The sequence below is a fragment of the Brachycentrus maculatus genome, unplaced genomic scaffold, assembly GCF_059751285.1.
Source record: "Brachycentrus maculatus isolate JH-2025_06_01 unplaced genomic scaffold, ASM5975128v1 h1tg000577l, whole genome shotgun sequence".
Lineage (NCBI taxonomy): Eukaryota > Metazoa > Arthropoda > Insecta > Trichoptera > Brachycentridae > Brachycentrus > Brachycentrus maculatus.
This window is the reverse complement of record NW_028281317.1, coordinates 105,876-129,294: the sequence shown is the minus strand read 5'-3', so window position 1 is coordinate 129,294 and position 23,419 is coordinate 105,876. Positions and strand designations below refer to the sequence as shown.

The following is a 23,419-nucleotide window of genomic DNA, read 5'->3' as shown; positions in this document are numbered from 1 at the left end:
TTTTAGGTAGAACATGAGGTTTTTTCTCAATGTGAAAAATATTTAGTATATTTAAAATAATAATGAAACGATACCTTTTCTTCAAAATACAAAAACAACACTTTCTGCCCTGTAGCGGGTAGTAAACATTAAGTAAAAAATATGCCTCTTTTGCTGGGATATAGTACATTTTCTGAGCATTCCGAAAACATGGACAACTGAAAATTGACGATTTTTTTTAAATATGACGTTGTTGATAGGAGTGAGCAATATGTTAGCTAGCCGTACGCTGTTTTAAATAAACTGTTATTCTATACAAAAAATACTCGATCGAAATATTTCTGGCAGTGTTTTTTTAAAGATCCAGTTTCATGATACAACTGCTTACTTATGTATTATTAGTTTATTTTTGTTTCTTATAAAATATTTTTAGTCTATTTCGAGTGGAAATTTTTGAGGTTTCTTTGAATTATGACGCCCGAGACACGCGCGCATCGCGTCCTTTGATAATCCTCCACAGATCTTATCCATAATTTAGTTAGGATATTCTAGCAGTCGAAAGCTGAGATTCTTCACTTGTAGAAATATTCGATTCTACTTTTCAATAATAGATGTTAGGGACTCAATGCACGATCAAATCTGCTTAACTTATGCGTATATTTTATACCTTTCGACAAATCACCTTTATTTATATTAATTGCCTAAAAAAAATATCCTGGCTTACTTACTTTTACTTACTTATTTATGACCCTATCCGCACCCAATGCTGCGTAGGGCACTGCATCGAATTGACGCAGTGTTATTTTGATCATTACTTATATGAAGGCAAGGTGATCACTTCAAGGTGAACCAAACCAGTCCAGGGTCCAAACCATTAAATAAATATTACAGTGTAAAATCACTAATATTTATTTTCACCCCCCTGGGAATCGAACCCGGGACCTCCAGCACGGTAGCTAAACACGCTGACCACTACACCACGGAGGCGGACAAGGACTAATCTACAAGGACTAATAGCATATTTGTAGCATATTCAGTTTATATATCTTAACCTGTTCGGGAGTATGGACGTAAATGAACGTCGAAGTCCGTCTGTCAGTTAGTATGATGTAACTTATATAGCGATGACATCTGTGGATATTTGTGTGAAATCTTTTCATAATTGAAAAATATTTCGAATGGGTGTTTTTTTTAAAATTTAATTATTTTAACGGAATTTCTATCTTCATAATACATCGATTTCATGAACAAAAAAGGTTGAAAATGATTGTGAATATGTATGGTAAATAATAAACTAAAGGTTGATCCCTAAAAACGATACAATACAATATATACAAGCCACATGTTAGAAATTATTTTGAAAGGGATAAAAAAATATTTATGATGCGAATGTGGTTGGTAATAAAAGCAGAGAAAGACCAAAGAACACTTGGCGTGATCAAGTATTTCAAATACTTGAAAGTGGTCAGGTCAGGAGTTGGAATAATCGGTGCGTATGTATGGGGAGATGCATGAATGTGGAAGAGACGAGGATTGAGTGCAAAGACAGATTAGCGTGGCGTTTTATTCTTAAGTAAATGGATATATTATCTCAATATTTTTAAAATCTTAACCTGCGCGGAATAAAGTAGAAACAATATTATTTTCACGTATTTTTATTGATTGATTATTATATTAATTTTATTGTGTTTGTTTATGTAATTTATGTGTTTATTATCTTTGTTTCAATTTGATTTAGTGTTGCTTACATATTTTATTAGTACAATATATATATATATATATATATATATATATATATATATATATATATATATATATATATATATATATATATATATATATATATATATATATATATATATATATATATATATATATATATATATATATATATATATATATATATATATATATATATATATATATATATATATATATATATATATATATATATATATATATATATATATATATATATATATATATATATATATATATATATATATATATATATATATATCTTCATGCACGACAGGTCAATTTTGATATTGAGCTGGATGCTATAACACAAACCATTCATGAAATATTTTCGTGTACGAAGGCTCTAAATGACGCAACTCATTGAACGAATACTTTAAAAGTATTTTTCCATTTAATATTCCGGGTAAAATAAAAAATTCAGGGCGGTGCGCTTCACCCAATTCGACCCGAAATTAAATTAGGAATTTGCCGGATATTCGTGTATAAATTGGTATAGAACCAATTTTAAAATTTCAAACACGCCATAGAAAAAATCTTCAATATCACGCTCGGCTAACGGATCAATCACACGTAGGTATTTTCTTCTTTATATTATTTTCCATGGAACAGTCCTGAAGGAACCTACTTAGCCTTATATAAAAGATAATTCCCGAGTATAGGGTACTTAAGCTTTAGAAAAGTTCTGTAGGCTTCCTTTAAACGGATTTGGACATTGGATATTGCCTTTTGGAATGATGCATCAACTCAATTCCCAAAAAAAATATTTCAAATTTTTGTTCAAAATAGGTACCAAAATCCCTAAAGAATTCTAGCCAAAAAGTTACATTTATTCATTAAAAATGTCATAGTGTACTTGGTTTATTCAATTAACGGTTAATTCTGCGAATTTGGACTAAATGCATTCTCACAATATAACATTATTGGAAATTTTTAATGTAATATCAATCATATAATATTAAAAATCAAGCAGTCTTGTTTCGACTTTTTGGTGACGATTTCTAGCACCGGTGAATTTTCTCGCCAAAATTCGAATGCTTAGTGGTTAATGTCAGTTAATTATTGTTATTGTTTTTTTTATCCTCTTCCTTTTTTCAATATTTTATTTTTACAATGTATTTTATTTGTTAGTGCCAAAATCACTCGTAAATGGAGGCCTTTAAATAATATATGAAAATGAAATGGGTTAGTTAATTATTTAAAAAGGAAATAATGAAAACGAAAATCAAATTAAGAAATAATACAAAACTACGCCATTTTGCAGATTATACTATTGAACCAAATATTTTTTTAATGGGATAAAGTTTTTTTAATAGAAGAAGAAGGAGAACGAACGTCGAATTCAAGGTAATGGAGAATTTGCATACTTTTAATTATTTAAGAACAATGGGAAGTTGCTAGAAAACATCATTACATTATACGAAGTGGCATAAATAGTTTTCCCTTTGTTTCTTCAAGGACTCCAAACAATTAAAGAAAATTCGAGAACATTTCAAAGACGCGATAAAACTTCTCGGTGGCGAATAAAATAAATCCCGGCGCCGTGTTTATATTTCATATATAATAAATGAACACAAATTTTACTTTTCAAAGAACACAATAACTTCTTTCAACACATGTGGCTTTCACAATTTCGCGAAAGTCCCAAAACTCACACCCTTTTACGAGTGGAATACGGGTACCTACTTTCGCTTTGTGTATTATTTTTTTCCCTTTGCTTTTGTTATATATGGCAACACAGGTGACTGCGCGCCTTGTTTATTAGCAGATTTACGCGGGAAAGCAATGTTGACAAGACAGCGCCATTTTGTTCTTGATAAGAATGGACGTCTGCCTTTTATTTTCACGTGAATGTATAAAGATGAGGATACGTGAATATAATATGACACAGCGTGACGTCGGAATATAATGAACAATATGCGAATGTTGGATTTGTAGAGACCTTTTTAGATCAAATATTAAGTAAAAATAAAACAAAATGAAAAGAGCTTGTCACTTTTGATATACTATTATTTAGGCGTTGAAATGTTCTTTTTCAAAAGTATCCCTTCACTTTAATTTTTGTAAATGATTGATAATATTTATTTCTTGCACATAACATACAAAATTATTCCGTGATAACGCATAAACTATCCAAGAATTTTGAAAAACTCAAAATCAAAAGTAAATACACGGTGTATATGAAATCTTTTCCTTGTCCGGCACCTTTTTTCACGGATAATTTTTTTTTAATTTTCAAAATCAATTAGACGAAACAATGTTAGTGCTTACGTAATTGCAATCTTTATTTATATAATTCGTCAAAATGATAAAATATGGTATTGTAATGAATATTTAAATGATATTTGAATATATATTTTTTAGAGAGTTCCGGGATCTTTTTTGTTTAAAAATAGCCCTGGTTTTAAGTGTGTGAATTGGATATCTTTGTCTTTGCGCAGACGCATATTTTACTCACATTTACATATAGTACATTTTCTGGGCATTACGAAAATATGCACAACTGAAAATTCAAGTTTTTTGATTTATGACGTTCTTGAAAGGAGTGAGCGATATATTGTTATACATTTCAAAATTCTATAAATACAAATTTTTTGTGCAAGATACAATGCTTCAAATTTTCCATAAAAAAATTGGGTTAAATGCACAATGTTGGAGATTGTAAATAAAAAAATATATAAGTAGTAGAAATTTATTTATTCGAGTTAACATAATTTTACTAAGCAATGACAGGTCGTAAACCTTGCAAATACCTAGACTTCCGTATCTCTAATCAAAAACTTTTTCATATCGCTCACTCCTTTCAACAACGTCATATTTAAAAAAAACTTAATTTTTGTGGAGATCGTTTTTAATGTTAAAGAATATAATAAAATGTAATAAAAATAAATATCAAGCCACTTATTGAACTTTTTACTGTGCAAAAAATTTTTTTAGGTAAAACCTGAAGGATTTTCCCCGTTTAAAAAATATTCAATATATTTGAAAAAAAATAATAAAACAATACCTTTTCTTCAAAATGCAAAAACAACACTTTCTGCCATGTAGCGGGTAAATATCATATTAAAAATATGCCACTTTTGCTGGGATATAGCACATTTTCTGGGCATTCCGAAAACATGCACAACTGAAAATCGAAGATTTTTGAAATATGACGTTCTTGAAAGGAGTGAGCGATTTGTGAAAACTACCCTTAATTATAGATAGAATGACTCTATAAGAGATTCGTAAGAGATGAGTAATAAAAAAACTTTATTAAGATTTTTTTTTTTCGGACAATGAAAACAATATTTTTAATAATGGATACTTCAAATAATATTATTATTTATAGGTCTTTTTACAAAAGACCGGATTATTACAACATAATATATTACTTCGATGACTTTTATATCCTCTTTCCTTTATATTTAATGCTTTTTACATGAGCAAAAAGCAAAATAAAGGATCTTTTACAAATTTCTTCCGCTTAGCTACATTCGGACAAAGGACTTTCCGATACTTTGGTAGTAAATCTCAAAACGAACTGTCGTATTAAGAGAGAAAGAAAAGACATAAGAAAAGTAAAAAAAATAATTAATAGAATGGATCATTGATTATTATAGATTATTGTATTTGTTTTCCATTATCAACATTAATTTATGTAATTTGAACTTGAATCTAATGGCTCATAGAGTACCGGGTCGACGTGACCTCCTGCTCCTTCAGCGAGTTATTAAATTTAATTTTATCGAGTGATAATTTATGTACTAGTTATACCACGTCAAGTTGCTCAGTCTGGTTAAATGGAAAAGAAAGAAAAAACATAAATATTATGCGACGAAAACGTTAAAAAAAAATCTTTAAGGCGACAATGCAAAAAAAAAATTTGAAATAAAAAGTGACAGGAACTGTTAAGAAGTACACTATCAGTCAAAAACAGTAGTAAGTATGGCATTTGTTGAAGTAACATTCAACAGATGGCGCTGCCATTTAAAAAAATTTAAAATCGCTTTTGTTAACTTTCACCCGTGTTCAAATGCAACCTTGTTTCAATTTGAAATCAATCGATGCATTACTTTAAGAGGTTTGAGATTTTTATCTGACGAATATACTTGAAATGGCAGGTTAATACGTTAGTGGAGTAAAAAAATAAAACCGAAATTTATTAAATAATAAACAATATACGTCAGTTAAAGATGTCATCTTTTGATCTTTATATTCGTATTGAATTCACGTAACAAAATACAGGTATTATTATCACGAGCTTTGAATCGTATTTACAAAGGGATAGTGTAATGAAGGTTGTTGGCAGGTTTACCTTTAAAGTTACCCTAAAATGTTTAACGTGCAAATTCCTTGTTCCTTGTAAGAAAGCATTCTGACCCATATAACAGGGCTGATAATTAAATTTGCTTGTAATTTCACCGAATCTAGCCTCAGGCTAGTAATGTGAGGGTTGCCAACATGCTGTGGACCGATTAACTGTGTTTGCGTGTCTCTTCTTCTTCTTTTTCTTCTTCCTGGCTCCATCCTAACTTATCGTATTTGTAGACTGTTGGGGTTAGTTCTCCTCGTCTTCTCCTTGGTTGAGGGTCCTTCCATCATGGACCACGTCACCTAGTTCATGCCTTAGAATCATGTTATCTTTCTACAGCATCCGTAATATTTTGAACGAGTACAAGGATTTATATTAAATTCAGGTGATATATTTCTTAAAAATTAAAATGAAAGTGTACATTACATATTATTTTTTGACATCTCATCAAAGATGAAGAGAAGAATATGGAAGTCTGGGGATTTACAGGGCTGACGATCGTCATAGGCTGGTTTAAGTGATTACTTTACACGCGTGTAACATTCACCAATTCTACCCATTATTGACATGCACACTACTTCAATTCTTGGAAGTTCTATATATATGAACCAATTCAGAAACCTTGTTCTTGAATCACTAGAACTTCACTAGAGACATCTATTGGTGAGATCTATCTAAAAATCTCTATGTGAAAATAACTCCTGTAATTGGAGATAATCCAGATTTTGTGAACAAGTATTTGGACACACTCAAAATGTTGTACATTACATAATAAATAAAAAAGGTTAATCCCTAAAAACTATACAATACAATATATAACAGATGTAATAGATTCAATATCTTATATCAATCAATATTTGTCACATATGGTAGTTCATTTATTTGTCTTATTCGTCCTTTTTTAAATAATTTATTTTGCAGTCACCCAGTGAAAGGATGTTTCTGCCAGTATCAAGTATTATTTTTATTTTAAACAGAAAAAAAAACAATTAATATAAAATTTATAGTGAAAAACGTTAAGCTTTATCATTTTGGAAATTATGCCCGCAATTCTAGAATTACGTTGAGAAAGAAGGGTGGATACTTGGGTGGGGAGTTGGATTCCTGCCCGTGTTAAGCTATTTAGATAGTTCTCCTTCTGTGTTGTCAGCTGACACTGAAAGAACGTATGATTTACACCCCCTATATCTTGTGCACATCGCAATATGGTGATGTAATGTACTTTACCTTATAGAGATGCACTGGCAGTGAGCAGTGCCCAGACCTTAGGCGACATGTCATATTTTCTAAACAAGACACTACTAGATCTTCATGCTCCATTGCCTCATCAATTGCATACCTTCTTTTGGTCATTCTGTTTCCAAGTCAATCTTTCTTAATAGATTTTTACTATCCACTGACACTTCGTGATGGAATTGCATTTTAATATATTATTAGATTAAAACCAATATTTTTAGCTTTTCCACTTTATTTTTATTTGACCAGCGACTGGTCTGATGATGTCGGTAACGACGAAACCCGGTCACAGGTCAAATAAAAATAAAAATGGAAAAGCTCAAAATATTGGTTTTAATCTAATAATATATCAATCTTTCTTTTTCAAAAAATTGACATATCCACATTAAATGAGGGATAACAGTTAAAAATGACAAAAGTTTTTACAAAAATTTAAATACACTACTATAATAATGATTTTCTGTTCCAGAGTCATTTGGAGAAGATTGTGGAACGACCTGGAAGAGCGATCCAGGAACACAAGCCGCTCTCCAGGAGACAAAGCAATAATGTTGATGTGGAAGACATATTAGAACAACAGGTAAGATCTAACTTCTTTTTAAAAATAACAAGGTCTTTCATTTTGTGTTGTTTTTTTAAAAAACATAATGCATCAGATCTCACCAAAATCTATTCTTTCAAAAATCTATTTTGTCCGTCCACTTTTAGAATACAGGTGGACCTCAACATTCGCACATGATTGGTTCCTGAAAATGTGTGCGAGAGTAGAGGGATGTAAAAAAATATTATAAAAAAACACAAAAAATTGTACTTTAAAATTTAACTCTATGAAAAATTATTAACTAAGTACATATCAAATAAAAATATATTTTCTTAATTAACTTGTCATGAGTTAGTTGTATTTTACTATTATTTCTATTTTTCATATAGTTCTGTAAGTAACATGAAATACTATTATGAATCGCCCTACGCACTTGAGATATCTCTCACTCCTTTCAAGAACGTCATAAATAAAAAAAACTTGATTTTTCAGGAGAACGTTTTTAATGTTTGAAAATATAATACAATGTATTAAAAATAAATATCAAGCCAATTATTGAACTTTTTAGTGTGCATCGGATCTTTTTAGGTAAAACCTAAAGGTTTTTTCTCCGTTTTAAAAATATTTAGTATTTTTAAAAAAATAATTACTTAATACTTTTTTTTCAAAATACAAAAACAACACCTTCTGCCCTGTAGCGGGTAAACAAAGTTAAAAATATGCCTCCTTTGCTGGGATATAGTACATTTTCTTAGCATTCCGAAAACATACACAACTGAAAATTGACGATTTTCGATTTATGACGTTCTTGAAAGGAGTCAGCGATATGCGTTCTCCATTGTGATCACATTCTTCCATAATACGGTCATGTCATTAACATTTTACACAGTACGGACATGGTTCATATGCATTTCAAAGTGTGAAAGGGAATTCTTGCAACAGCAAAAAAACTTAATGTGCGAAAAGGCGAATTGTGCGAATGTCGAATGTGCGAAAGATGAGGTTCGCCTGTATTCCTTAGTTATTTAGTGTCACTTCTATGAAAGTCAAAGAAGATTTAAGAATTTAGAAGTTATATTAAATCCGTCCAACATTGATTCTTAGGAAAGTTACATGGTTTCCACAGAGGATTACTCCTATAAGGAAATGGAATTCGTATTAAAAAAGGTGTAATCTGCAAAATGTAGGGATAATATTGGCTCAAAGTATTAAATGGTAAAACTACATAATTGAGCAAGTGAAATTTAAAATTCCAACCCTTAGATTAAATAAATAACAATGAAGCGCTGTTACATTATATATTTAACCAAATGTGCTAACCATTACACTATTGAGGGGCACAAATCATGCTACATGCTGTAAGTCCCCGGTTCGATTCCCAGGGGGGGGGGGTAAAAATAAATATTAGTTTTTACACTCATGCTTTCATAAAATAAACGCGCTAAAATTTACACTGCATCAATTTAATGCAGTGCCCTATGCATCATTGGTTGCGTATAAGGGTCAGTAGTAGTAGTTCCTCGATCTTGAGAAAAGAAATTCTGGTTATAACGATCCAATGTTTTTTTTGCAAAAAAATTGGTATGTTCATATGTAATCATCAAATACAGCCCCTTAATAATAAAATAAGTTTTGTTTTCATATTTTATATAAAGATCAGTTTGTTGATTTATGAAAACTTTTTATGTGGTATTTTTTATCCACCCTATACTGCGACCTTTGGCTCCAAGTCCTCCGTCAATTATTGTCAATTGAGAATGATAAAGAGCCTTATTTCCGGAATGATGTAAAAAGGGTCAGGTACCTACCTGAGTACCTACTCAAATTCTGCCCGTTTTTTGTTCCAAAATATATTAACTCCCCGAATTTCCTAATGGCTTCCTCCTTGGCAAATAAAACCACTTAAATACGGCAGACGTCATCGACGAATCTCATTTAAAAAACTCGTTTTATTCTTTAATTTCTCTTTTGTCTTCTTTTATATTCGTTCTCTTTCACCCTCTTAGAAATTTTCTTTAAATTTTCTTTACCAGCTGTACCCGACCGCGCGTTGCTGTGACGCAGTCTGATTTGTGAAAATGAAAGAAAATAGAAAGCACACATTTCTAATACTACAAATTCATAATGCTTGTGATGTTATGTTTTTTTTTTTAATTTAAGTAACATCAATGCAATTGACATCTTTTAAAATGTCAATGATAACACTTATCAAGAGCACGCTGTCAACCATGAGTGATGTTTAGTATTACTTTCAACAGATGGCACTGCCATTGCGGTCATGCCAAATGTATTTATTAAAAAGTATAACTATATCTATCCCTGGTAACACCTGTTACAGGTATTTTTAACTGGGACAAGTTTTTAAAAAAAATACATCCGCGTATATAAATGCAACGCTGTGCAAAAATTTCAAAGCAATCAGTGAATAACTTTAGGAGATGCATTAATTTGTAAAAGGCAAATAATGTATTACAAAGTGTTTATATATATATATATATATATATATATATATATATATATATATATATATATATATATATATATATATATATATATATATATATATATATATATATATATATATATATATATATATATATTTATATATATATATTTATATATATATATATATATATATATATATATATATATATATATATATTATATATATATATATATATATATATATATATTTATATATATATATATATATATATATATATATATATATATATATATATATATATATATATATATATATATAAAAAACTTTTGAGTTTTATTTCACTACACACGGAATTTTCGAAAACTACAATTGTTTTCATTGACAGGTGATTAGTAATACTATTTTTAAAACTGAGTTTATATTACAGTATTTATAATACAGTAAGGCGCATGGGCCTTGGAGAATCGCAAAAAGCTTTGAAATTGACAGTTTTACAGTTTTGACCTTTTAGATACATACTTTATGCATCAGTTAATTAAAATATATATTTACAGATCATTACAACCCGTATATTATATGTATTTATAATTAATGTTTCCATTACAAATTTATTGCGACGCGCCGTACCTACCGTCTTTAAATATAAATAATTGAATCCCAAAGTTACCTGAAACAATACAAAATCAAACTTTATGTAAACCAAGATCCGACGCAAATTTCTGAAGCGCTAAATCACTTCAAGAGAAATTTCAATCTAACCGGGAATTACCTTCCCTGAACAAATAAATTATTCGCCACAGATTATTATCGGAATGATTTATTTTCTAGTAGGCTTTTGCTTTCCACTTGTGCCAACAGAAGTGTATTTTTTTAGTCGAGAAATTAAGACATCTAGCATCGAAAGTTCCCAGGACACGATCAATAAGATTGTTATTTGTCATTGACAGAAAATGATGTGTATCATTTATGTACTCCATTCTACATATTTTAGTTACAGTGACAATATATTTTAAGTCCTTTTATATATTTTTAGTAATATTAGTATATAACCACTCACCGAGATTTCTACTTATGTCTACCGATTTTGAGACGTACACGTCTCTTCGTCAGGACAATCACTACAAAGAAAGAAAGAATCACAATGGATCTTTCAGAACCATCAGAATGCCTGAAATCGTCGACAGTCAAAAATGTCATCGCCATATATTTGTTTTGAGTTTTTTTTGTCCAGTATGAAAGAAATGGATGTGGGGGATGTGTGGTTCCGATAGGATGGCACCACGGCTCACACGGCACAAACTTCCAAGTTTTTTTAATGAGAAATACTGTTTTGTTTTTATCATTCACAAAAATACTTTTATTTCATACTATTTCTGTGAGCCGAAGTGGCTCATTATTAAAAATAGCTACAAATTATTGTAGAGTGGGCTCAAACTCACAAACTCTGACTAAAGAGTCTTCGACACTAACCAAGGGACCACAACCCGAAACTTTTTTGCGGGACCATTTTCCCGAACGGCTCATCTCTCTAAGGGGGATCTTCACTGGCCAACGCAATCGCCAGATTCAGCTCCCTGTGACTATATCCTGTGGGGCTACCTTAAAACATTGATTTACACGAATCGCCTTAAAACCCTTTATCAGCTGAAAGATGATGTTGTGCTGTTATTGCCGACAAAGGCAGAGATATGCTAGAAAAACTGGACAGAAATGTTAAAATTCGACTATCCTAGCGTATTAAAGAGGACGGTGGCAGCCTTTGAGATGTCGTTTTTAAAACACAATAATTAAAAACCTTCAATGTCACCCAGTATTCAGAAAAATAATAAAATCCAGACTGAAAATACTTTTTCGGTTATGATTTTTGAAAATAAGGAAGTGACCAAGCCCCACCATGTATTTATAAAAAAACTTTAAATTGAAAGAAATTTGAGCATTTATTCTGATTTGTATTAGTTCTCTGATATCCTTGTGTCTTTTAGGGGAGGTAAATGTTTAGCACCCCTGATGTTCGTACGTCTCACCCTAACTGGCGCGCGGGAGTAAATTGTCGTGGGACACTCGTAAACTCATGGCTTAATAGTCCAGGCGTTTAGCTATGTAGTTAGGGGCTGTTTTTATTTAGCTACGGTGCGAGTCCCTATCCTCTACCCCCAGCGCGGGTGGACGTGATGTATGGGGCCGGAAAAGCGGTCCTGGGTCGAGCCGCTCGACTCTTAAATGGGTCAAAATTTGTATCGATTACCACCGAACTTTAAAGCAACAGCTACTTTCAGGGGAGTGCTTCTTGAAAATTAACCGAAAAGGTCAAAAAGGTGTGAAAAACAGTATATTGAGGGTTGATATCAAAATCATATCGTATTTTAATGTTTTATAATTATTATTTTTTTAATTTAATTTATTTATTATCGTTACAATGGGTTATTTTATAATTTAATTCATTTTGTAAACATTTATACTTTACAATCTTAAAATTAATAACGAAGTTTTCAGCAATAAGCTTTTGTGCTTAGAGTTCATTTTACATTTAGCTTCTACTTAGTTAATACCACTATTAATTGAATTTTTTTGTGACACGTATTTCGAAACGATCAACATAAATATCAAACACTTGTTTAAATAAAACAGATTTTAATAAATACTGGTTTTGGCTAAGTAAAATTTAAATATTAAATAGATAGTGATTACAACAAAAAAACGATGATTTAATATTTTTTTGACATCTCCTACGACCGTCATATTATATTATATAAAGGCGAAGTTATCAGTTTTTGTTTAAGATTTTTAGGTCTATGGGTGAATTAAAAAAAAAAAAAAAAACACATGTATAATACCACCAAGTGAGTTTTTTTCTATTGCACACTAGTTTCGAAAACTACAGTTCTCAGTTTACAGGTTTTCATTGACAGGTGATAAGTAACATTTGCCTATTGATTATTCCGCCTTGAAGCCCGGTATACAATAAATCTCAACTTGGTTTTCTTTAAACCCAGGTTACAATTAAATAAAAAAGTTTTTCTTCAAAATTGATACATGGTTTCAATTATATATATATATATATATATATATATATATATATATATATATATATATATATATATATATATATATATATATATATATATGTATAAATATATGTATATATATATATAAATAAATATATATATATATATATATATATATATATATATATATATATATATATATATATATATATATATATATATATATATATATATATATATATATATATATATATATATATATATATATATATATATATATATATATATATATATATATATATATATATATATATAAATTTATAATACATCCAAAAAAACACATATTCCAAAATACATTCTTAAAAATAAATTGAGCACGGAAACACGTCTAACCCCTACCGCGGCCGTTCGCGTTGTAAATTTGAACGTCTAAGATCTCAGCCTTAATGAAATAAGCGAATCTTACGGCACATAGCGACTGGCCACATAGTTCATAAGTGATCCCAGAACGGGGAGTGTTGTTAATAGATTAATGTTACAGATATAAATATTAAAACGTGACGATGTACTTTCATGTTGATGAAGCTTGGACCGGCTATATTTGGAAATTAATTTTCTTGGAAAGTAATTAATAATCACAATAAATAATTTAATTATAAGCGCAAAATGGAGAGCAATAAATACTTAATTCCGTTCTCCTTTAATATCGTTCTCCATTAAGTTTTATTACAAAATGGTTTAAATCAGGATCCCATCAAATTTACTTTGTAAAATTAAACACCATTGTTTTAACCACTTTTTTTTATAATAAGCACACTTTTTAACCTACCGGTTTCGACAGGAACCTTGTCATCGTCATGATGATGACAAGGTTCTTGTCGAAACCCGTAGGTTAAAAAGTGTGCTAATAATAAAAAAGTGGTTAAAACAAAGGTGTTTAATTTTATAAAGTTTATAAAATGTGCCACAAAATCTCTGCGAAAAACATTCAAGAGACCATCAAATTTATTCACAAATGACTTCTTTTTCCTTCTTATTACGCTTTTCTGCTCCGAATGGTGCAAAGGGCACTCCATCGTATCGACGCAGAGTTTCTCGATTATTAATTGAATGAAGTTAAGATATCAGTACATCGTATCAATTCAGTGAGATATTAAATAATTTTGAAAGAAAATATATTCTTTAATTTAAATTTGAAGCACTAACTTTGTGATTTTCCATTTTATAATTAAAATGTAACTTTGTTTTAAAATCACCATAAACATTTTATTATAACTTTATTATAATGTCTACCAGTTTCGAAGCTAACCGCTTCTTTATCAAGACTGATTAATACTAATCAGTTAGTATTAATCAGTCTTGATAAAAAAGCGGTTAGCTTCGAAACCGGTAGACATTATAATTAAGTAATAATAAAATATTTATAGTGATTTTAAAACTAAGTTACATTTTAATTATAAAATATATTAGGAGTTACATATATTTTAAAACATTTAAAGATAAAGGGGTCTCTGCTTTATAAGAAGCTTACTAAAATCAACCAAAGAAATTTGCCGCGAACTCGCACATGAAACGACGTATGAATTATATCATATTTATATGAGTTCCAAAAATTTGAGTTCCAAACAGGTTGTTATTCATGGGTAGAATGGTGGATATTACACATGTATAAAGTTATCAAGTAAAATCACCCTATGTCAGGTCTTCAACCCTGTAAATGCCCAGACTTCCATATACTTCCTAACCTATTTTGAGATATTAAAATGTGAGACTTTTTTAAATTACGTAAAACGAAAACAACAAAATATTGTCTAAGAAATGATTCGTTGCCTGATTTGAAACATAAATTTTAATACTGATTATTTTCTTCCATTTTGCTGCTTTGATTGATAGATTGAGAGAAAAAAGTGGATAAGGTTATGAAAAATTATATGTTATGGAATATTTTCTTTGCTTGACTTTATATATATAGGATTTTTAACATTTTTAGTATTTTTACGGAATGTGTGGAAGTTTTCTTGGTGAGAGTATTTAAATGTTGATTAATTAAAATAAACCCCGATGATGACAAGGTTCTTATCGAAACCGGTAGGTTAAATTTTATTAATAAAAAAGTGGTTTTAACAAAGTTTTTTTTTAAAATTACATACTTATATATATTTTTTTTGTGGATTTATTTTCAGTATTTCAGATTTTTTCAGACTGTTTCAGGTATATAAAGAATGTCGTCCATCTTTTGTTTAGATACTTTTATTTCCCTTATTATTTGACTTTCCAGTACACAAGACTGCTACAGCCTGTAGTGCTTGAAAGATTAGATTCCTGAAAACTTATTTTTTGTAGTGTTCTTACCACCCTTTGACAATCCATCGAATAAACAAACTGTTCTTGTTTTAGGACATTCCATAAATTATGCGGATTTTACAAAAATTTATTTTAGAGTCTTCCGACGCTCATTTTAGTCTCCCAAGATCTCCATCTCAAAGTAAATAATAAAAAATTGAGACGAGTTTCCTATTTTTTTATTTTTCGTTATTTATTATTTTTTTTACAATGCTTTATACAAAACTGTGATATTATTATTTTTTAACACATAAAAAAACAAATTGAAATAAACAAAATTTTATATGAACAAAATACACTTTGCCACAATAACTAGATTACGTAACCCTAGATTTTCTAATAATTTAATATTGCACAGAATTTAAAAAAAATAAACTTCCGGAAAACTTAAAATCTATAAAAAATTATCAAACCTTTAAAACTAAAATAAAAAATATATAAGACTCACCCCTACCTAGACTCCATACCAAGGAATACATTTTTATTTTTAATTTACTTTGTTTATTTTTGTTTATAAAAATAAAATTGTAAAACGAACTCCCTCTCTAAACACAAGTATCTACTTTGTTAGAGAGGTAGAAACGTTAGATTTAAAATGTTTTGTTTATTTACTAACTATTTGTATTATTTAAATATGTATCTTGTAAAATAAAATCAATAAAAAAAAATAACTGTTTGCTGTTTGCAGCGTCTATCTCAGTTGGGTGACCAACTTTATGCAACTCATTTGTCCCATTTTGAGAAGCCACTTCTTTACGTGTTACTTTAGATTTTTTTTTTCAATTTTTATATAATGTGTAGCAATAAATAAACACTTTTTTCTAGGGGGCCAAGATCCGGTTCACCATGCTGTTCGAGTTGGGCGGGGCAGCCGGCGCCGCGGCCGTGGTGTCGCGCCCCACCATGGTGGACCTGCGGCGCTGCGCCCTTGCCCAGCTGGCGCTCTACGTCGCCTCCACCGGCCAGACGCTCAACATCGCAGACGGCCAGGCCTGGCTCGGGGCCGGGGCCGAGGGGGCGGAGTCACGCGACTCGGCCACCAAGACCATCCTCTGCATGCCGATAGTCAACGGCCAGAAGGACGTCATAGGGGTCGCGCAGCTCATCAACAAGGTATACACAATAATTGTTGCGGTCAGAATATGTGGTAGATGTCATCATACATACATGGCAGGGTAGACTTGGGGATATGAAAGAGATCTACAGTATCGAACAGATTGATTGAAACAAAACTTTTTTGTATTATCTTTTGACATCTCATCAACGATGAAGAAGAATATGGAAGTCTGAGCATTTACGGAGCTGACGACCATCATGGGTTGGTTCATTCACCAATTCTACCCATTATTGACAACCACACTACTCAAATTCTTGGAAGTTCTATATATATACGAACCAATTTAGAAACCTTACTCTTGAATCACTAGAACTTCACTAGAGACATCTATTAGTGAGATCTTAATGAAAATAACTCCTGTAATTGGAGATAATCCAAAATTTGTGAACAAGTATTTGGACACACTCAAAATGTTGTAAAACTTTTTTGATATATTTTCGTAAAAAGTCTTGTAAAATATTTTGTTTATTAGTTATATCACAAATTGATATTTAATATGATCTCATTTTGCGTCAGTCAATTTTACTTTTCTTGGCATCTATTAGTTGAGGTTTTGGCACGTGGATGCCATTTTTTCGTCTCAAAACCATACCTGAATTATGGCCAAAATGAGCTTTTACACCGCAGTGCAATCAATTTTGGAGAGCCAATTCTTAGAGATTGCCCATAGATTTTCAATTTGGTTTATGTATGGCAAAATTCTTAACCAGTCCAACACAGTTCATAGTTTTTGTGTAAAAAAAATCATATTTTTTTTGGATTTGTGGCAGGGGGTTAAATCCTGCTGAAATATTCCATTACCATTTGACCTTCGTTTTTGTATCTCTGGTAGTATATTTTCCAGTAGAATTGGATGATACTTCTCGCTATTCATCATCTCAGTCACTGAAAGAAGCAGCCCTGGTCCATAATACGATGAACACCCCCAAAACATTTTTTTAGAGGGTGTTGAAAGTACGAAAAAAAAATTATTTCAATTAATGTGTTCGATACTGTATGTATACCAGCAGTGGAAAACAGAGGCTAAAGAAGAAGAAAAAACATTAAACCATAACTTTTTAATAAAGAACAACAAATGTTAACCCCCGATAATGTCCGCCTCCGTAGTGTAATGGTCAGCATACTAGGCTTCCGTTCTGGAGATCCCGGGCTCGATTTCCGGGAGGGGGGTCAAATAAATATACGTGATTTTTTCACTCTAATATTTATTCAATATTACACTGCACTGGTATCTGAAGCGGAGGGCTGATCACTTTTCCTTCATGTGTTAACGATCAAGATAACACTGCGTTTATCTGATGCAGTGCTCTATGCACCATTGAGGTGCGGATAAGGGTTTGAAGAAGAATGTAAACCCAGTTTTACCATAAAGATGATTCCTGACCAACTTTATTCTCTGTTCACGATTATTTTTGACTTCTTCTATTTATTTCAATTTCAATTTTTGCCCAATAATTGCACACATCCGTAAAAAGTACGAGTACATATATCACGTTCTTCATTAAATCACGTAGCGCTATGGGCGCATTTCGGACTCAGTGACTAAGACATATTGGTTTTATTAAATTGGCCCCTGTCCAAAGCTGGATACATATTATTTTATAAGTACGATATTAACGTCGAGCTAAGGCCACTAATCAAATAGACCTCCCAGGTAATAAGAAATCAAAATAACGTCTACAAATTTGGGCGCCCACAATACTGTTCAAAATATTCGTCTGAGTTTTAAATATCTCCTTATAACAATCTTGGGGACTCCTTTTAAAGATGTCAGAAAACAATTATATTTTTATGTTTATTAGTTATTGTTATTGTCTTCCAATTAGGCTGTAATAACTACTGCGCCATTTATTTGAGAATTTGATTTAATTTTATGATAAGTTGTTTACAGTCATATGATTCTAAGTTGTATTTAATTATTGTATTGTGTATCTGTTATTCCAAGTGCTAAATCTTGCCTATACAACACCTGTATTACCTAATCCTTTTCTCTTCTATTTCATCTTAACTTCATCTAATTTATCTTCTTTGTAGACTGCAGGGGTCGTCCTTAGATTGCAGGTCCTTCTATAATGGGCAACGTAATTTAAGCTTTAAAAATACATTTGAAGAATTAAACGTATTATACAAGTTATTTAGCTGATATAGACATAGTCAAAAGAAAGATCAAACTTTTGTTTGTTTGACTATGGAAAAAATAACTTTAATAATAATAAAGTGGATGCAGTCCCCGATGTACATCCAGTGGACGATATCATTCAGACCCCCTTGACTTTCTGCCTTCCGCTATTGCGATGTATTTGTTAATTAATTAATTTATTTATTTATCAATAAACATAAACAATAAGTAATAAATGTAAGTCATTCTCCAAGCACAAGAGTTCAGTCTCTTTATTGGAGAGAGCTGCGTTATTAGTTTGAAGATTATAAGTAGAAAAGCCTAGAAAATGAATTAAAACTAAACAATAAAATATTAAATAAAATTAAATAATATAAAAGAAAAATTAAATTAAAAAAAAAAATCTTTATAATCAAAATGTAACTTTGTTTTAAAATCACTATAAATATTTTATTATAACTTAATTATATTGTGTAAGCTAATTGTAAAGCTAAAGCTTGTTTGCTTTAAGCTAACCGCTTTTTTGTGAAGACTGATTAATACTGTTTAATTATAACATTTAATTATAAAATAGAAAATCACAAAGTTAGTGCTTCAAATATAAAAAAAAATTATAAAATATTTATCACGAACCTCTCAGTAAAGGTTCATATGGTGTATACATTATTTAAAATACAATGAAAAAAATAATAAAACATGTATGAAATACATTATGAAAATATAAATATATGTCAAACAAACGAGGTGAAATTAGAATTGCTTTGTAGAAGCTTCTATCTTATATATTTCTCATCTTATTAAAAACCGTACTAATGTGGCTAATTATTCCATGGTTTTTCCCTATACAAACGAGCAAATCAAATAATTAAATACAAAATACATTTTCTCAAGAAATTAAGGCTTACACTTCACGTTACATGCCAATTTTAATTCATCTAAAGTTACTCAAACGTCGGGTTTTATTTCAAGTAAGCTTTAATGAGTATTTTCTTAGAAGGTAATTTTGTATTCTGCTAATAAACGAATTAACGTACATAGCACCTCCGTGAAAGGTTAATTACTTAATTGAATTTATAATTAATCGTGGAAGACAAAATCTCGGATTATACAAGGGATGCTTATCATGTTTCTCACGGAAATTAAAGCAAAATTGAAACCTAATAGGGTTGAAAAGGGGTACCTAGAACATACTACCTGTGAAGGGAATTAATATGTAAATTTATAAGATGATTATTAATTAAAATTTTACTTGGTATATACTAATATTGGGATAGTGGTAATTACCAAGTAAAACTTCGATTAAAATGGACAGATATTACCACAAAGTGACTAAATCAAATGAAAGTGCCGAGTCAATCAATGAAATTATTAATAGATTCGTCATTAAGTTTTCGGAATAATATGTTGATAATAAAAAAAAACCACTTGTGTTATAAGTTTTATTTCTATTTAAAGCACTAACATTGTAATCTCTCATTTCATAATTAAAATGTAACTTTGTTTAAAATTACCATAAATATTTTACTATAACTTAATTATAATGTCTACCAGTTTCGAAACTAACCGCTTCTTTATGAAGACTGATTAATACTATTAGTATTAATCAGTCTTGATAATGAAGCAGTTTGATTCAAAACCGGTAGACATTATAATTAAGTTATAATACAAAATTTTATTTCATTGCACACTAGTTTCGAAAACTACAATTGTTTTCATCGATTTGTGATAATTAAAATTAACGAGCAAAAAAAATTCAGGTACATATTTAGAGGTTGGTAGGGTAATACATAGAGGAAGGAGGTTTAAATAACGGGCTTTTTGTAAAAGGGAATATAGATAATAATGGTGAAGGATTTTGGAAAAGCATAATAAGAATTGATTTATTACACTACCAACCTCTAAATATACCTGATTTTTATTGCTCGTTAGTTTTGATAACCTGTCAATGAAAACAACTGTAATTTCTGAAACCTGTTGTGTGAACAATATAAAATAAAACTCAATAAATGGCATTATACAAGTGTTAATTTTTTTTTAAATTAATTATTTTACCATCCAAGTTTGGTTAATTTTTAGACATTAAAGATTTTTAATAAAAAAAAATAAAATCTCTGTAATTTTCAACACCAACATTAAAGGTTCTTAAATAATAGTAATTTAGATTTTAAGATTTTTTATTATTGTACAAAATATCCATAAGACCACTTACTTATTAACAATTGTTTGCCGAATCAATTAATGAAGAAAAAGTTCTACGTTTAACAGCAAGATGGCGAACCTTTTTTAATATTTGTAATCAAAATATAAATATTAAAATGACTGTTGAGTAAATAAAACATCTTGAATAAGAAAACATACTTATATACTTTTTCTTTGAATGAATTTATATTTTCAGCAGCTTTTGATATTAAATTCAAATCGAACGCTTTCTTTTGATGTCCGGTAAATAAATTACCTTTCACGTTGAAATTCAAAGGAAATTCTACGATAATTACCGACGAGAGTCGTTCGGTTTTGCCGCATTTTCAAGAGGGGTTGTTTTAAAGCTGAAAAACCCGGGTGAAACAATTATTTTCCCTTAAATATTCATGTCGGTACACTGCAATGCTGTACACGGTACACTTTATCCTTTTATCCTTAATGCGCCTGCAGGAAACGAACGTGTGCGGGATGCACTTTGAAATTTAATTATTCAAGATAATCCTGAGCTTTAAATCTGACTTTGTATTTTCAAGCTTAGTAAGAACGTTAAAGAAGAAGAATATATAAGTATATTTATAAATATATAAATACATATATATATATATTTATATATATATATATATATATATATATATATATATATATATATATATATATATATATATATATATATATATATATATATATATATATATATATATATATATATATATATATATATATATATACGAACATACTTATATATTCTTCTTCTTACCCTTATTCGCACCCGATGGTGCATAGGGCACTGCATAATAAACACGCAGTGTTATCGTGATTGTTAACACATTGTTGTCTGGTGTTTTTTTCATCAACCCTGAACCTAATTATAAAAATAATTAAAATCGTATACTAATCAAAAGTAACTGCAAACCCAATTCCGATCCGTACAATGTTTTTTAGCATCTTTCGCGCTCTATTAAAAGTAAGCAAATAGAACCCAGTAAAATACGCTTTTAAGCGTTTTCCAAACACGTTTTGTCAAGTTTTTAATGATGTGTGGATAAAATCACAACAAATTTTAATATTTTTAGTATAAACCTTTGCGAATTAAAATTTCTTGCTGTACGAACTTTGTTCATTACGAACATTCCAAAATTATAAATATAATTTTGCTAAATATTTTTTTCTTTATTTATACACGTATATACAAGATCCCTTCGGTGCCATTCACCATTCCATTAAGATGTTTATTTCATAGGAAAGTTTGACGTTTAAACTATGTAGTATCTTTGATAACCCTAATTATACTGCTTTACACCGGTAAAACACCTTATCGCTTCCCACGAACCGAAAAAACTCTTAACAAGGTTCCTATATTTAAAGTTCATCAAAATTGGTCAACGATGAATATACAAGTTTTGATATGTTCTACTCGACATTGTTAACTCTGAGATCGCGTGCATAGTAAGTCGATATTCATAGCACGGTGTCTCCAAATTTTTAAATAATTTATCTTTGAGCTTTGGTCTTTTCCTTTTCCCCTTTCCTCTTTCTCGTCCCCCTTCCAGGTATTTATATATGTATTTATATAGGTATTTATATAATAACATATAGCTCACTCCTTTCGAGAATGTCATAAATCAAAAATTGTCAATTTTCAGTTGTGCATGTTTTCGGAATGCTCAGAAAATGTACTATACTATACTATTTTTAACTTCATATTTCCCGCCATAGGGCAAAAAGTGTTGTTTTTGCATTTTGAAGAAAAGGTATTGTTTAATTATTTTTTTAAATATACTAAATATTTTTCAAATGGAGAAAAAAAACTTCAGATTTTACCTTAAAAGAACTGTTGCATAGTAAAAAAATCAATAAGTGGCTTGATATTTATTTTTAATACATTGTATTATATTTTTAATCTTTAAAAACATTCTCTTGAAAAATCAAGATTTTTTATGTATGACGTTCTTAAAAGGAGTGAATTATTGTAAATGGAATGTTACAAATACCTGTTTTTTGTTACTCATTAATGTCAATGTATTTACATTAATGAGTAGTAAAATTTCCAACTAAAATAAAATGTATAAACATACATTATTTAAATACATGATCGCTGGTATAGCATGCTTATACGTTAACACAGGTCAAACAAGTATTCCAGTGGACTCGGCAAGGGGTTCCACCGGTGTATTTTCTAATTGCTTCCCTTGTACTTCGATTATGGTCTCTCCCAGAGGAAATTAAAATAAAATTGTACTTCAATTCCGCAGGGAAATGGCAGCCAGTTTACGGAAAGTGACGTCTCCATATTCGAGGCGTTCGCCATATTCTGTGGGCTTGGAATTCACAACACACAGATGTATGAAAACGCCTGCAAACTGATGGCGAAACAAAAAG

General features: G+C 30.1%; 1 protein-coding gene across 1 annotated transcript in view; it reads left to right on the top strand.

The window, feature by feature from the left end:
• LOC148301320 (cGMP-specific 3',5'-cyclic phosphodiesterase-like) overlaps positions 1–23,419 on the top strand; it is a gene marked incomplete at its 5' end in the record, with an annotated part of 62,617 nt that overhangs the window by 5,177 nt on the left and 34,021 nt on the right. The window contains 3 exons of the mRNA XM_088273449.1: positions 7,737–7,847; positions 16,428–16,715; positions 23,293–23,418. Of these exons, the coding sequence (XP_088129575.1) occupies positions 7,737–7,847; positions 16,428–16,715; positions 23,293–23,418 (525 nt within the window). The remainder of the gene's footprint in view (positions 1–7,736; positions 7,848–16,427; positions 16,716–23,292; position 23,419) is intronic.